Source organism: Myotis brandtii, unplaced genomic scaffold, assembly GCF_000412655.1.
Source record: "Myotis brandtii unplaced genomic scaffold, ASM41265v1 scaffold68, whole genome shotgun sequence".
Taxonomy (NCBI): Eukaryota; Metazoa; Chordata; class Mammalia; order Chiroptera; family Vespertilionidae; genus Myotis; species Myotis brandtii.
This window is the reverse complement of record NW_005370657.1, coordinates 586,360-603,878: the sequence shown is the minus strand read 5'-3', so window position 1 is coordinate 603,878 and position 17,519 is coordinate 586,360. Positions and strand designations below refer to the sequence as shown.

General features: G+C 39.4%; 2 protein-coding genes across 2 annotated transcripts in view; one reads left to right on the top strand and one right to left on the bottom strand.

Moving 5' to 3' along the window:
• ZDHHC12 (zinc finger, DHHC-type containing 12) overlaps positions 1-17,519 on the bottom strand; it is a 590,635-nt gene that overhangs the window by 164,077 nt on the left and 409,039 nt on the right. The window lies entirely within an intron of this gene.
• NUP188 (nucleoporin 188kDa) overlaps positions 123-17,519 on the top strand; it is a 41,198-nt gene continuing 23,801 nt past the window's right edge. The window contains exons 1-12 of the mRNA XM_014529297.1: positions 123-599; positions 3,155-3,241; positions 4,733-4,806; positions 7,491-7,575; positions 8,359-8,439; positions 9,102-9,146; positions 10,128-10,220; positions 10,367-10,486; positions 11,125-11,336; positions 12,060-12,174; positions 12,804-13,004; positions 14,106-14,195. Of these exons, the coding sequence (XP_014384783.1) occupies positions 123-599; positions 3,155-3,241; positions 4,733-4,806; positions 7,491-7,575; positions 8,359-8,439; positions 9,102-9,146; positions 10,128-10,220; positions 10,367-10,486; positions 11,125-11,336; positions 12,060-12,174; positions 12,804-13,004; positions 14,106-14,195 (1,680 nt within the window). The remainder of the gene's footprint in view (positions 600-3,154; positions 3,242-4,732; positions 4,807-7,490; positions 7,576-8,358; positions 8,440-9,101; positions 9,147-10,127; positions 10,221-10,366; positions 10,487-11,124; positions 11,337-12,059; positions 12,175-12,803; positions 13,005-14,105; positions 14,196-17,519) is intronic.

The window sequence follows — 17,519 nt, the reverse complement described above, 5'->3', positions numbered from 1 at the left end:
CAGGCCTCCGTGCTCCCTCCCGCCCTCCTCCGAGCACCCCCCTGGCCAGCGCCGTCCCTGCCTTTCTCCTGCCCGCGGTGTCCTTAACCCCCAGGAGGGCAGGCGGCAGGCTCTCGGTACCTATGGTACCTATTCGGGACCGACCATCCTCTCTGACCCGCCTCCCGCACCGGCCGGCCCCGGGCCTGCTGGGCCGTGAGGACCCGTGGGCTTTGCCCTCTTCTGCTGCTTCCCGTCAGCTCTTAGCCACAGGCGGCGTCGTGGTCACTGTGGCGCTTGGGTGCCGTCTAGCTCCCGCAGGGCGAGGCGCGTTCTGGAATGGAAGAGCCGCGTGGGTCTCCGTGGAAAATGCTTTGATCGTCCTGGCAGCCCTGCCGGACTCGTACCTGAAGGTGGAAGACATGACCCACGGGCTGGAGACGCTGCTCTGCTCGCGGCCGGCTCAGGCTACACTGCGAAGCGCCCGTCTGTGCCAGGCCTACGGGTCGCGACCAAAACCCTTTAATTTCCCGCCCCGGTGCCTGCGGACAGCCAGCCGGGTGTCTCCCCAGGTGCGAGTCCTCTGGACAGCCCCGCGGTGGCCTGAGCGCGGGAAGCCGGTGCGTGGTCCATGCGAGTGGCCGGAGTCGGACAGGGAACACTCCCAGAGCAGTCCGGCTCCGGGAAGTTCGGTCGGGGCTTGGCAGAAACTCCCTTTGAATATTGGCGTTTTTTGGTATCTCTCGTGTTCTTCAGTTAATGTGTTTATAGACGTCGGAATGTGCTAAAAAAGATGGTGGTGTGAAAGCTTTCTGCCTAAATCATGCAAGAGAGATGAACCTCTGTGGAGTCGGAGTATCCGTGGGCAGGGACCACTTTCTTTTTGTTGTTAATCCTCACCTGAGGATATTTTTCCCATTGGTTTTTTTTTTAGAGAGAGTGGAAGGGAAGGGGGGAGGAGAAACATTGCTTGGTTGCCCCCTGCATGCGCCCCGACCTGCACCCCAGGTACATGCCCTTGACCAGGAATCGAACCCTGGACCTTTTGGTGCTCCACCAATGCTCTAACCACTGAGAAATGCAGGCCAGGCAAGCAGTGACCACTTTTGTTTATTGTCTTCATGTGGAAATAACTTTCTCAAAAGAGCTCCTCAGCCCTGACCGGTTTGGCTCAGTGGATAGAGTGTCGGCCTGCGGACTGAGGGGTCCCGGGTTCGATTCCGGCCAAGGACATGTACCTTGATTGTGGGCACATCCCTGGTAGGGATTGTGCAGGAGGCAGCTGGTCGATGTTTCTTTTTTTTTATTTTTTTTTATTGATTTTTTACAGAGAAGAGGGGAATGGGATAGAGTTAGAAACATCAATCAGCTGCCTCTTGCACGCCCCCTACTGGGGATGTGCCCGTAAGCAAGGTACATAACCTTGACCGGAATCAAACCTGGGACCCTTGAGTCCGCAGGCTGAGACTCTATCCACTGAGCCAAACCGGTTAGGGCGATCGATGTTTCTAACTCTCTATCCCTCCCCCTTCCTCTCTGTAAAAAATCAATAAAATATATTAAAAAAAAAAGCTCCTCAGTGGGTGGGCTGTACCTCAGCTTTCCACCTAAAGGACGCAGCTGTAGAGACTGTTATTCCTAACCCCCCAGCAGCGTTCACCCAGTTTTCCAGGGACCGGGACCTCTGTAAGGAAGAGAATGTCCCGTTTCCGTGGACTCCGGCTCATTTAGGAATGGAGTTCCATGGTGTCTGCTAGAACATTGGCCTGGAAGTCAATAAAATTTTTAACTTTACCCTTCAGGCAAGTTATTTGATTTTGGTTCTTTAGTTTCTCCTACAAATACTTAGCTCAAATATATTTCTGTAAATAAATGAGACATGATAGCACATATTTTGTTTATGAAAATATATATGGAAGATGCTTCCCCGAGTCTTTGGCTTGGACGTCGCAGTTCCAGCCATGTCTTGTGTCCTGAGAGTCACCCTGCTTAAACCTTCAAGTCCCTATTTGAGGTGAAATCTTTCACTAGTCGTTGGCTCAGTTCCCAGTGGTCTTTCTCTCCTCTGACTCTTTTTGTCTTAGAAGATTATATTCCTTTGGAGTGTTTGTTAGGATTTAGCTCTTCATTACTTGCTGATAGTGTCATGTGTGCTTAACATCCTTTGTCAATCCCAATACTAAGTGTATGAGCATCATGAAGTTCTAGATTTATTCCCATTATTCCTAGACCAGTAAATGTGTAGGAATTGAGGAGCCAGTAACATTCATTTCCACAAGGATTCCCTTCCTGTTAAACTACCATTTTCTCTTTTATTCTGCCTTCTCTTGGCACTTCTGCAGATACTTGTTTTTTCTAATTTTCCTCTTCCAATTAGATTATAGGTCTAAAAGGGACTTCTCCTTTGATAGTCATTCGTCAGCATGTATTTTTGAGCCTCTCCTATGTGCCAGCCACTGTATTATGGGTATGGTATGCCACTGTAGAACAGAAAACTTCACCTCAGTCTTTGCTTGTAGGATGAGTTCTTTGGTGCACCTTGAAGCAGTGTAATGTAATGAGTCAACTCTGGAGTTGTGCAAACCTGGGTTCAAGCTCTGGCTCCATTATGTATTGGCTTTGTGATGTTAGGCAACTTACTTAACCACTCTTAAACCTTAGTTTTCGGATGAAATAATGGGGATAATAACAGTATCTGCCTCATAAGTTGTCCATATTCAATAAGACAAGGTGTTCAGTGCCTGACAATTACAACTGCTTAATAAGTGTTGATTCTTGTTATGATCAAATACTAATTTTCTTTTTTTTAAAAAAAATTTGTATTAATTTCAGAGAGGAAGGGAAAGGGAGAGATAGAAACATCAATGATGATAGAAAATCATTGATCGGCTGCCTCTTGCACGCCCCTTACTGGGGATTGAGCCCGCAACCAGGACATGTGTTCTTGCCCGGAATCCAACCTGGGACCCTTCAGTCCACAGGCTGACGCTCTATCCACTGAGCCAAACCAACTAGGACTATATTTTAGTTTTTTAATTTTTATTTTGAACATCAAACTTCTAAGAATATAATAGGATTACTGTCCAAAATATTAACAAGTTGTTTTGTTCATTGAGTTTTTTGCTTTAGAGAATAGATAAAATAGCTGTGAGAAAAAAAAATAGCTGTGAGATAGCTTAGTTCAGTCTGGTTTCTGTCCTTTTTCAGGAGCAGCAGAGAACTGTGGACAATTCTGCTTGGAAGGTCAGCTCTGAGAGAACTGGTAAGTGGTGGTGTTCTTGAGTGGATTCTATGGATCTTTGTGCAGTTTGTATTTTTTTTTTAAAAAGTGCCTTCTCTTTGAAGTAGGAAGTAAACACATTTTTTAAATTCTAAAACTTTATATATATATTTTTTCTCTGCTGAAATGTAGTGTGTCTTATAGTCTCGCTGCTAAAAGTTTTCTAAATCTGCGCCTTTCTTTGTTCCTTAGCGATTCCTTTTCTGAAAAGATAACAGTGCTGCTTGATTGGCTGCTCAGGGTTAGGGTATAAATACTGTCCTGCTACCTCAGGCTAAAAAGATTCTCAGGCTTTTTCTGTCTCATACTTTACTTGCTTTTTCTCCTTTTTCCATTTAGGTAGCTCCTTAGGTCAGAGAGACTGTGGTTTCTAGGACATTTTCAAGTATATAATCAATAAAGGACAGTTTTTCATATTGATCCTCTAGTGTTCTGACCCTGTGATGGTAAAATGTTAAGATGACATTCAATTATTACTATTGTGTTGTTATTGTAATTAATAAAAGGAACGATAACACCTTTTTTAGAGCCTTAACATTTTTTGATATGTCTTCATCTCATAATTCCACTTCTAGGACTGCATCATTTTTTTTGTTTTTTTTTTTTGTTATCCTCACCTGAGGATATTTTTTCCATTGCTTTCCAGAGAGAGTGGAAGGGAAGGAGGGAGAGGGGAAAAAGACACAGAGAGAAACACTGATGTGAGAGAAACATATCGACTGGTTGCCTCCTGCACACACTCCGACTAGGGGCAGGGAGCAAACTTGCACCCAGGTGCGTGCCCTTCACGGGGAATCGAACCCACGGCCCTTTGGTGCATAGTCTGATGCTCCAACCACTGAGCACACCGGCTAGGGCAAGGACTATCTTTTAAAAGAAAAAAATCCTGGAAAGGCTTTGTGCACAAAGCTCTTAACCATAGCATTATTTATATTAATAAGGAATTACAGTCAGCTTAAGTGTATCTAACATTAGAAGAATGGTAAATAAATTATTCTAGCCACTTAATAAAATATGCAATCACTTAAGAACGTTTATCAAGATTTTCATAATAAGGTGAAATCATTATGTTAGAATGTTAAGCAAAGAAAAGACTATAAAATTCTCTATTCAAAATGATTTCAACTGTGGGGAAGAACACTTTTTTTAATTTTCAAAATAAATTTTTTTATGTGTTTTTATTGATTTCAGAGAGAGGAAGGGAGAGGGAGAGAGAGACAGAAACACTGTTGATGAAAGAGAATCATCAATCGGCTGCTTTCTGCACACTCCCTACTGGGGATGGAACCTGTAACCCAGGCATGTGCCCTGAACAGGAATCCAACCGTGACCGCCTGGTTCATAGGTCGGGGCTCAACCACTGAGCCACACCAGCTGGCTTTAAAAATAAGACTGAAAGGAATATGTAATCATCACTGTGATCCTGAAGTCTGATTAAAATTGCATTTGTATTATTTCCTTGTTCTTTTCCAGAATCAGATTGAGGCAGAACTGAATAAACATTGGCAGCGGCTATTAGAAGGACTTTCATACTATAAACCTCCCAGGTATGGCTATCATAAGCATCTGCTTAGAGTAATTCCCCTGAAGAAGCTGGTATAGATGAAACCATTTTCATGAATGGTATTGCTGGGTTGGGTAGATCAGAGAGAATACAATTCGGTTACCAGTAGAAACCAAATTGTCTCTTTAAAGGAAACCAGTGGAAACCTGTCTTTATAAAGGAAGGGAAATTCCTTCTAAAAATACAGTATTGTTGAATCCAGTTATATAACTGTAGTGTCTGGGGATGAGGGTTTATTAAATATTCAATTAAGTATTCAAATATATATTTTGGTCCGAATTGTGTGAGGCACTGTCAGCACCAAATGCTGGAATATAACAGCGAACAATTTTTATTTTGGAGGTGAATGTAAGTTTTTTTTGTTTTGTTTTTTACTGGGAAGTGGAAAAATAAAGTAGTTAAAACAGAAGAAAAGACTATACCTGTAGGAAGGACTAGACTCTTTTACCTTAATTCCTAGTCCAGATCTCACTGTGTTATGCATTGTAGTTCCCAAGCACCCCCATTTCCCTTCTGCTTCTGAACATCTGTTGATTTTATTCCATCTTCACTTTCCACCTTCATTCTCTTAGGTTAGTGAAGAACTTTTTTTTGTTTGTTCATCTGTTAACCCTTCCCCCATAATTATTTTGAAGTAACTCACAGACATCATTACAGTTATTTTATCTGTAAATACTTTATTATGTATCTAAAGTATATGAACTTAAAAAAAGATAATCACTATATTATCACATTTAGGTACTTTTATTATTGTTTCCATTTTACAGATGGGGAAACTGAGGCACAAAGAGGTTAAGTAACTTGCCCAAGGTCACACAGCTAGTAAGTGGTAGAACCAGGATTCAAACCTGGCAGTCTTACTCCAGTGTCTGTGTTCTTAACCATCATTCTGTGTTGCCTCTTTCAGAACCTATTGTTTAACTTTATACTAGCCTTTGTGTTGTGGATTTTCTGTGAAATGTGAGAGTCTCTATAAAAATCCAACAACAACATGCTTTGTTCACAGACTAGACATTTAGGGCTTTAGTTTCTTTTTTTTTAAAGACAAAAGTTCCCTTTCTGGTACATGGGAGTTGAAGTTTAACAGATTTTTTTTTTAACTGTTGGCTTTATTTGAATTTAACACCCCCAAATTTTTTCTTTAATGTCTTCTTTCTGTTGTATGATCAATGCAGGGTACCACATTGCATTCAGCTGTCATGTCTTCTAAGCTCTTAGTTTGACGGTATCTCAGTCTTTTTTTGATTTTCATGACCTGAATAGTTTTGAGGAGGACTGATCAAATATTTTATAAAATGCCCTCAATTTGGATTTGTTTGATGTTTTTCCTATTATTAGATTGGGTTGTGGGTTTTGGAGAAGAATTCAGAAAGGTAAAGTACCATTCTTACCACATCATAATAGAGGATACGTATTGAAAGAGTTATCCATATGAAATCACTGGTGATGTTAACTTTGCTCCCTTGGCTAAGGTAGCATTTGCCAAGTTTCTCCTCTGTAAAGTCACTTTTTTCTCTCTCTGTCCTCTATTTTTTGGAAGCGAGTCACTAAATATAGCCACTCTCAAGGTAGGGGTATAGTGGAATTAAACTTCACCTTCTAAAGGGAGTAGTACCTATGTATATTATTTGGACTTTTTCTCCTATTTACTTATTTGTCTGTCTGTCTGTTTATTCATTTATATCACTAGGAATTCGTGTATATTTAGTTTATACTTGTTTATACCTGTTCCAGCTTTGGCCAATGGAAGTTTTTTTAGATTGGCTTCTGTGACCTTTTGACATGTGCCCTCCTTTAAAAAAAAAAATATTTTATTGATTTTTTACAGAGAGGAAGGGAGAGGGATAGAGAGTTAGAATCATCGATGAGAGAGAAACACCCATCAGCTGCCTCCTGCACACCCCCTACTGGGGATGTGCCCGCAACCAAGTTCATGCCCTTGACCGGAATCGAACCTGGGACCCTTCAGTCCGCAGGCCGACGCTCTATCCACTGAGCCAAACCGGTCAGGGCTGTGCCCTCCTTTTGTTTCCTGAGTATTTTCTTTACTTTCTGGCATTACAAGATGCTCCAGGTTCATCTAGTATTTTCTCCACCCCAGCTCTCGATCAACCATTTCACCAAGGATTCCTGGTACCTTTTATTAGAGAATGGTATTGGAAACCAAGATCTGGATGCTGGGTGTGCTCGCTGCTGCAATGGGCATGGGGTGGGGTGTCATAGCTTCTAGGCCTTCTCAGTGGGCAGAGCTAGGTAATATATGTATATATACTAACACCTGGTCTTAAATTTCACCTCAACTTTTTATTAGCTGTGGGATTTTTGGTAAGTTGTTTTCTGAGTGTTGGTAATTCCATTTGTAAAATGGGGATAGTAATATTTACCTTTCAGAGTAGTTGTAAGGATAAAAAATAATTAATGTAACTCTCATTTATAAATACTATTGTTACAGCTATCATTTGTAACAGACCTAAACTATATTTATTACCTAGGCATAAATAGTTCTGTGTTATAAAGTCTGTAGCAATGAACTTGTGTGTGTGTGTGTATTTTGTAGTCACTTAAAGGGCAAAAATAGGTCTGTAGTAAAAATATCTTGAAGTATTTTTATTTTAACCCCCAGAGGGTTACTGAGAATGAGGAAATGATTCATTGTTCTTTTCATAGTCCAAATTCAGCTGAAAAAGTGAAAGCTAAAAAAGATGTACCTTCACCACTGAAGGAACTGGGTTTACGAATCAGCAAGTTTTTGGTAAGTAAAAGTTAGCATTGGCTCAATTTATTACCTGGAGTATGGATGTGCATGGTTTTATTGTTAGTGATTATTAGTGGAAATTCAGTTTACTTCAGTTTTGGAGATTAAATTGAATACTGTGTTTTAAAAATATCTAGATTGCAACTCTTCTGACATAGAGCCACAAATCCAGTTGCCTGGCCCATATACTGTATATCATAGTGTTTTCTTCAGCATACACGTGATGTTCTTTAAATTGACTAGACCCGTGGTCGGCAAACTGCGGCTCTCGAACCACATGCGGCTCTTTGGCCCCTTGAATGTGGCTCTTCCTAAGCCGTAGGAGTACCCTAATTAAGTTAATAACAATGTACCTACCTATATAGTTTAAGTTTAAAAAATTTGGCTCTCAAAAGAAATTTCAATCGTTGTACTGTTGATATTTGGCTCTGTTGACTAATGAGTTTGCCGACCACTGGACTAAACTGTATTTAAATATGTAGCTGTTTCCTTTTAATTTTGGAAACCCAGAGAATGTCTGCTGCTGTATTAATGTGCTTGATGAATGAGCACAGTTGTTTCTGGCATGTACATTTGTCACATAAATTACGTGCCTGTGACTTTCTCCTTTTCTCTCCTATTTCAGTTAAAATTGTTATGTTGTATGAAATCTTTAAAAGGATTTTTGTTTATTTAAGTTCTGTGTTCATTCCAGAGGACAAATCTTTAGAATGCTTTGCATCCGATACATGATTTCTGAGCTGAGGTGACTGTTCCCCACTTATGACCTCTGTGTTTCAGGGTCTTGACGAAGAACAGAGTGTGCAGTTACTCCAGTGTTACCTTCAAGAGGATTACAGAGGTACTCGGGACTTACTAAAGGTTTGTGATTATGTTCAGCTCCATTCTCTTGCCTTTATCCTTTTCCTTGTTAGTTTTAGATAATTTAAGGTTTTGGTACCAGTTCCTTGCAACAGAGGTAGGTAATCAGATAAAGCCACTTTCAGGAAAGACTGTTTAAAGGCCTAAAAAAACAGATGCTTAAGCTGAGGTCGGTGCTCAGACTTGAAGGTGGGGAGGGGTCAAATACTGACATGTTCATCAGAGTCTCAGGATATTAGAGCTGAAATGGACCTAGAACAACATTTAGCCTGTCCGGTTTCTCGTCCTATATAATAAAAAGCTAATATGCAAATTGTCCCCTCCACCCAGAGTTCGACCAGGGGGCAGGGCCGGCCGGCCAACCTTCCATGGCCTCTCCCCTCAGCTGGCCTGGCCTGAACAGCCCCGATGGGGGTGGGCTAGACTCCACCTGTGCACGAATTTGTGCACCGGGCCTCTAGTTATATATATGAGGAAACTAAAGCCAGAGGAGGGGGGCAGGGATTTGAGCACAGACTTGAATATATAGTTGGGTAAAATGTTTGCAGAAATGAATGGGCAATTATAATCTTGAAGGGTGAGGTGAACATGTTTACCTTTTTTTGTGTGTGAATTTAGTATTGCTAATAAGGTGGCTTCCTGGCTTTTCTTTTTTCCTTCAGGTGGTACTGCAAGATGAGAGGCAGAGCCAGGCTTTAATCCTGAAGGTCAGTAGTAGTCACCATTTCCGTTCTTCTATGTAAAATTGGGTACCGGTTCCTTGACCTTGTTTTCCTGAGCATTGCTGCCTTTAACTCTTGTTGGGTAAGCATTGAGGTCCTAATGAGGAAGCTTATTACTTGTTTTGTGAAACAAGAGGTTTTTAATCCACTGGAACCAGCCGAGCTCTTTTTCCAAAGGAGATTCTTCAGTCATTGGGGGTGAGAACTGGTTAATGGATATTTTTTCTCTAGATCTAAATGCAACAGGATTAATTTGTATTTCTTTAACTCCCCCTTCCTCCCAAAGCAACCTTCTCACCCAGGATCTGATTTTAAAATGGAATTTTATCATGATTTCTGAAGTAGTTTCCTATTTGGTATTTAGTGAGAACTAAGTACATTAGTTATAAGGAATTAGGACATACATCAGTGGTGTTTTTATATTTGCTTTCATATATTTGGCTGTCAGTTTATAGTATTGTGTATTACTTGAATGCTCTAACTGCTAGAAAAATTTGTTTATATTATTAAGTAATTGCTTTTATCTTGCATGACTTTACCTGTATCCCATTCATGAAGGCCTTTTGCTTTCTTTTTGGCCTAATACTGTGTCCATTTCTGTGATTGGTTTTATTTTATTTTATTTAAAAAAAATATGTTTTTATTGATTTTAGAGAGAGAGAGTAAGGGAGAGGGAGAGAGAGGGAGAAAAATCAATGAGAAAGAAAGATTGATTGGCTACCTCCTGTATGCCCCCTACTTGGGGATCGAGTCTGCAATCCGGGTATGTACCCTGACCAGGAATCGAACTGGCGACCTCTTGGTGCATGGAATGACATTCAACTAACTGAGCCACACTGGCCAGGGCTGTGATTGATTATAAATTGAACTTTTTCATGCACATCTTTAAGTGATCTCTTTATCAATAAATTTACAATTGAGTATCCCGTGCAATTGTGAGTAACTGATTTTGAATATTTTTCCCAGATTGCAGATTATTATTATGAAGAAAGAATGTGTATTCTTCGTTGTGTCTTACACCTTCTCACTTATTTCCAAGATGAAAGACATCCTTATAGGGTAAGCCCATTTTGTCTTCTTGGTTCTCTTTACCCTGTAAAATTCAACTCTTTTAAATAATTTTATATTATTCACACTCATATTTATTTGAATATTTAACTTTTACTTTAGGTATAAGTTACCCTGTTTTGGATTTTTTTTAAAAGGTTGAATATGCAGACTGTGTTGATAAATTGGAGAAGGAGCTAGTTACAAAATATAGACAGCAGTTTGAAGAGCTTTATAGAACTGAAGCACCAACATGGGAGACACATGGAAACCTCATGGTATGTGTTTATTGGACCCTCTTATAATTCTTAGGAGAATTATATACTCTTTCTCATAGAGCTCCAAGTTAAATTATTTATTCATTTGTTAAACTTAAAACGTAAGTTATCAGTCTTCAGAAAAATTTAAATATGTCATATGGATAAAACATTTACTTTCTCTCTTACCTAAAATATTCTCTTAATGATTAATGGAACTCTATACTCAAGATTTTGTCTTCTTTATTATCATTATTTAGTGTGTGACACTAGTCTGATTATTTTATCCTAGATCTAAAGCCAATCTGCATTTATAGATTACTAATGTTATTGTTATAATCTTTGGTTTTGACAATGATATGTGTTTATTAAAACAATTCAACCAAAACACAATAGATATTTTAAATATTTAATAGAAGAAAAGGGCCCATTTATAATAGCAACAAAAGCATAAATTTCTCAAGGAAAAAACATAGTATATGTAGGGTTTAATACCATCCATGCTTTCAGGCATCCACTGAGGGTCTTGGAATGTATCCCCCGCGGGTAAGGGGGACTACTATACATGTATTACCTAGTAAAAATAACTTTACAAATTTAAATATGTTTGTAAATCTGACTTTATTTCTCTCCCATTTTTTTCTTCATTGGTTGTGCAGACTGAGCGTCAGGTGTCTCGCTGGTTTGTCCAATGCCTTCGGGAACAGTCCATGCTGCTAGAAATTATCTTCCTTTATTATGCATACTTTGAGATGGCACCTAGTGACCTATTGGTATTAACTAAGCTGTTTAAAGAGCAAGGATTTGGTAGTAGGCAGACCAACAGGCACCTGGTGGATGAGACCATGGATCCTTTTGTGGATCGGATTGGGTAAGTCTGAATTAATGGAGGTCATAGAACTTGTACAGTGTTACATTGATATTATAGTGATTCTGTGAATGGGTGAGGGGAGGAGTACTTTTCAATTAATGGGTGGGGAAATAGATGGGTGCTACCATGTTCCAAGTCATATAGGGAGTAAAGACTGGGATTGAAAGGACATGGTCTCTCAAAGTAAGTATGGCATTCTATTAGTTTACTTACTGTCTTCATCGAAGAGGTTCATCCATTCAACAAAATATTTGTTGAGCACCTATTGCAGGCCAGACACTGTGCAAACGCTGAGACCATGAAAAATAAGGCAGATTTGTTTCCTGCCTCTTTGAGATCCGTTTATGGACTTTGAATTTTATGGCAATGGATATATTTACATTTAGAGGTCTGTTCCCTCTGTGGACAAAGATACACACTTGAACAGTCAGAGAGTTTATCAAGGTCAGATATAATTGGTGGCTGTAGAAAACTCCAGGACTTGATCTGTGCTTTGGTAGGCACAAGCCATGTATGACTGTTGAGCATTTAAAATGTGGCTGGTCAAATTGGGATGTGTTGGAAGTGTAAAATACATACTGGATTTATAAGACTTAGTGTGAGAAAGAATGTAACATAACTCAATCATAATTTCTTTGATATTGAAGTGTCTTAAGATTTCACCTATTTTCCAATGAGGTTAGAGTAGCATTAATGACACCGTGATACTGTTTTCCTTTCTAGCTACTTCAGTGCCCTTATCCTGGTGGAAGGCATGGATATTGAGTCATTGCTCAAGTGTGCTTTGGATGACAGAAGAGAACTGCATCAGTTTGCCCAGGATGGGCTTATTTGCCAGGTGAACTTTGAGCAGCCTCTGGCCTTTGTGCAGACTTTTCATAGTAGTATGTTTTTGACCACTCAACTATACTCTTACATAAAATTTTTCTTGTTGTGGAATTTGAGGTTCTGCATTGTTAAGTTGATTGGATTTGTCAATTATCTGCACAGAGGTGATAGTGGAATCTGTGAGGGTGAGTAGAATCACTCAGGGAGAGGATATAAGGACAAAAGACGCCCAAGGATAGAACCTTTGGGAGGTGGTCTGTATATATGGAGCCTGTGCAAGAAGAGGAAAGGGGAAGAACTTTTGAGATGGGATGGTTAGAAAGATAGAAAATGAGGAGAAAGCAGAGAAAGTTCAAGAAGGATCAGGGGAAATTTGGAGAGTCTCTATTTGAGGATGTATTTTATAATCTTAGGTTAAGACTGCTAAAAATCAGAAGGAAAAAAAAGTATGGGTAAAAGGGAGAGTCCTTGAGGGGTCTGTTAGTGAGGTGGCTGGGGGTTTGGGAAGAGTAAAATACCAGAATGAGGGAGGGCCCTCTGTGGATGAAGAGAAGACTTTAATTATGTGTAATGAAGGATCCTGTGGAAGGGTCCTGATTCTTTCTGTTTATTGACACAGATGTTTTCCTTTTTCATTAGGATATGGACCGTTTGATGTTGACCTTTGGGGACATTCCACATCATGCCCCAGTGCTTTTGGCCTGGGCTCTCCTTCGCCACACCCTGAATCCAGAAGAGACAAGCAGTGTTGTCCGGAAGATAGGTGGCACAGCCATCCAGCTGAATGTATTTCAGTACTTGACCCGACTACTTCGCTCACTGTCTAGTGGGGGAAATGATGTGAGACTCGGGCTATTGGTATTTGAACTTGAGAATGGGCAAAGAGCAGGGCGGAAGCTTATTAATGAATCATGATAATAGTAATAATAATTGTAGTAGTGATGTAGATAATGATGATATTATTATAACTGACCTTTATAGACACTGTGCTCATCACTTTCTGGTACATTATCTTATTTCATCTTTGTATCACTTTTTTGCACTATGGATTAGCATTCTGGTTTTTTTGCATTAGGAAATTGACATTCAGGGAGATAAAATTTGCCCACAGGAATAATTGCCACTTAGTGGCGGATATAGTTTGAACCCACTATGTCTGACTTTTTGCCAGTATAGTTTATCTCCTAGATGATAGCTTTGGCCATATTGATAGGAGAAATCTTTTTGGGGTGCTTACTCATTCAGTTATAACAGGATGAACTAGAAATTCTCTTGAGTCTTGTGTTGAGGCTTAATTTGTATGACACTGTTTAGTCAGCTTGTTTTGACATGCTGAAATGAAACCTCAGCCAAAGGGCCCCACTTGTTGGCACTGTTTGATTTATCTTGGTGACAGTTCAGGCAGCTGCAGAGTTCATGTTAGCACATACAAGCTATCCTTTTTGTAGGCCGGATGTGATTTTCTTCCCCATGGAAACTTTGATCATTTTGAAAATGATTCTCTTTTGATTTTTTTCTTATAATATTTTTTAGAAATATGTTTTTTTATCGATTTTAGAAAGAGAGGAAGGGAAAGGGATAGAGAGATAGACACATCGATGAGAGAATCATCAGTTGGCTGCCTCCTGCACACGCCCTACTGGGGATTGAGCCTGAAATCCAAGCATATGCCCTGACCGGGAATGGAACTAGCAACCTCTTGGTTTATGGGTCAATCAATGTTCAACCACTAAGCCACACCGGCTGGGGTATTGTAATATTTTTGGTTCCTGCTTTCTCTTCCTTTGTCTTCCTGATCTTGGGACTAAATTAGGAAAATTATGAAGCCTCAGCTTCCCTTCCCATTTTTTCACAGGGACTATATTCATGTGATAGGATTATGCTGAATCTGGGAAAGAGTTGAGTTATTCAGATTATTCACTGACTCCTTTGCCATTACAGTGCACCACCAGCACCGCATGCATGTGTGTCTATGGACTCCTTTCTTTCGTGCTGACCTCGCTGGAGCTACACACACTGGGCAATCAGCAGGTCAGTGTCTGGCTTTTGTGAGGCTGTCTGCACTGCCCAGCTTTGCAATCATATCCCCAAGATGTCACTTTGGAGCTGATAAAACACACACCCATATATCTCAGGTGTATTGCTATTTGTTTTCACTCATTGTATTATACACATGATACATATTAATGATACAAAAATCAGAAGGTGCCGATAAAAAGAAAAAGGTGTATTCCTACCACACAGGATAACCTATTAACATTTTATTGGGTTTCCTTCAAAATATTTTCTGCATACATATGTAAAAACAGAATAATTCTTCTCTAGAAATGGAATCACAATGTATAAACTGTTTTGTAATCTCATTTTTTTACTCTAGTGCATCTGTCCTAAACATCTGTGGGTTATAATAAATATTCTTTTGCAGTATTTTTTAAAAAAAGAAACATTTCAAACTTATACTAAAGTAGAAAAAATTGTATAATGAACCGTCCTGATCCCATCACCAGCTTCACAGCTGATATATTCATTTTCGCCCCTGCCCTTCTTGATTATTTTGAAGCAAATTCAGACATCATTTCATTTCATGAATATTTTAGTAAACCTTCACAATCATTGTTATATCTAAAAACAATATCTGTATATATCAAATCAGGAATCAAATTTCTAATTATCTTATAAATCTCATAAATTTGTCATAAGTTTGTTTGGAAAAGAATCTAAGCAAGGTCTACACATTATTAGTTGATAAATCTGTCAAATTTCTTTTAGTCTGTAATTGTGTGGTCCGCTATGGTAGCCACAAGCCACATCATTGTCTAGTTCCATTAGTTCTCTAGGGTTTCCAAAATGGCACTGCCCTAATTCTATCTTTCCTCTTGTGTTTAGTGATTGGAACATTGTCATAAAAAAGAAATTGGTTTCACAATGTATGCAAATAGTGAATTATTATGTACACCTGAAACTAATGTAATGTATGTCAGTTATACCTCAGCTTAAGATTTTTTTTGCTCTCTCTAACTATTTGATACTCTGCTTTTCCAAAGGTGGTCAGTGAGGGTTTAAAATTTTTACATATCAGTGTGAACTCATGATAAACACATTAGCTTTGTTTTAATTAACCCATTGGAGTTATTATTCTTATGCTCAGATTGGCCCATCTTTGGTCAGTAAAAATTTATTTATTTATTTTTTTATTATTATTTTTTAATATATTTTATTGATTTTTTTACAGAGAGGAAGGGAGAGGGATAGACAGTTAGAAACATCGATGAGAGAGAAACATCGATCAGCTGCCTCCTGCACACCTCCTACTGGGGATGTGCCCGCAACCAAGGTACATGCCCTTGACTAGAATCGAACCTGGGACCTTTCAGTCCGCAGGCTGATGCTCTCTCCACTGAGCCAAACCGGTTAGGGCAGTAAAAACTTTTTTAGATTAGCTTCTGGATCTGTTTCACATATTTTAATAGCTCTGTTGCTTTCTGGCTTGACAACTGTTGCAGGATTGTCTTACATGATTCCTGCCCCACACCTGGAATCTGCCATTTCTCCAACGAGTCTTAAAGTAGGTTTTTATGGCGAAGTCATTGTATTCATTTTTAATAACTAGGGACTTGTTATGGAAATTAAAGAAATTGATGAATTTGATGAAAATGTTTTATCATTGGAGAGAAAAACATTTGATGTTAATTGAAAGAATCAATTTCCAAAGCTCTAGGCAGTGGTTCTCAACCTTCCTAATGCCGCGACCCTTTAATACAGTTCCTCATGTTGTGGTGATCCCCAACCATAAAATTATTTTTGTTGCTACTTCATAACTGTAATCTTGCTACTGTTATGAATCGTAATGTAAATATCTGATATGCAGGATGTATTTTCATTGTTCGCGACCCACAGGTTGAGAACCGCTGTGAGGCTTAGAACAAGTTTTGCATCTTTTCCAAAATTCTGGTCACGTTTGGATTCTTTTATACCCCTGGAGGATTGGTATTAACACACTAGGATTGCAAGATACCTAGTACTTGGATTTTTTTTAAATGTATTTTATTGATTTTTTTAAGAGAAGGAACGGGGAGGGAGGGAGAGAGACATTGATTTGTTATTCCACTTATGTATTCATTGGTCGATTCTTATATGTGCTCTGGCCGGAGATTGAACCTGCAACCTAAGCATATCAGAATGATGCTCTAACCAACTGAGTTAGTAGGACTTTATTAGATTCCCAGTGTGTGCCAAGCCCTGTGCTAGGTGCTGAGAATGAATGAATGAATGAATGAATGAATAAATAAATAAATAAAACCCTAGCCAGTTTGGCTCGGGTTAGAGCGTTGGCCCTTGGACTGAAGGGTCCCGGGTTCAATTCCAGTCAAGGGCATGTACCTTAGTTGCAGGTTTGCTCACCCTGGTTGTGGTGCATGCAGGAGGCAACAGATGTGTCTCTGACATCGATGTTTCTCTTCTCTCTCTGTTTCTCTCCATCCCTTCCACTCTGTCTAAAAATCAATGGGAAAAATATCCTTGAGGTGAGAATAAACAAACAAAATTTAAAGGCATTATTCTTGTTCTCTAGAACAGTTTAGCTGATCCTAGTTATAGCTCACATTTACATGGCATTTGAAAATTTACAGTTCACTTCCCTGTACATTCTCATTTAATCCTTAGGACAATACTGTGAAGCAGAGAATATTGTCACCATTTTACAGATAAAGAATTTGAAGTTCAGAGAATTTGCCTAACAGCATACAACAGATATTATATATACCCTATATGGGCCGTAATCTTACCTTTTAAACCCAGAGTTCTTTTTGACATACTAAATGAGGTATTATTGGTGCGTATTATACACACACACACACACACACACACACACACACACTAGAGCAGGGGTCCTCAAACTTTTTAAACAGGGGGCCAGTTCACTGTCCCTCAGACCGTTGGAGGGCCGGACTATAGTTTAAAAAAAAACTATGAACAAATTCCTATGCACACTGCACATATCTTATTTTGAAGAAAAAAAACAAAACGGGAACAAATACAATATTTGTATTTGCATATGGCCCGAGGGCCGTAGTTTGAGGACCCCTGGCCAAGACTGTAGCTTCTCTTCATTACTGTATCACCAACAGCTAGTGCTGGGTCACTTGTATAATAAAGTCTCAGTAACATTTTTGAATAAATGAATTTTTATGAGCGCTTATCAACTTCCTCTTAACTATAATAAGAGAAACGTCATTATTTCCTATCACCTTGTTGATAAACAAAAAGAAGCTTTCATTTGAGCAGAGTTTATGCCTCTGGTATCAGATTTGACAAAGTTTGTTCAACTTGTTGCGGGGGGTGGGGGGTGGGGCGGGA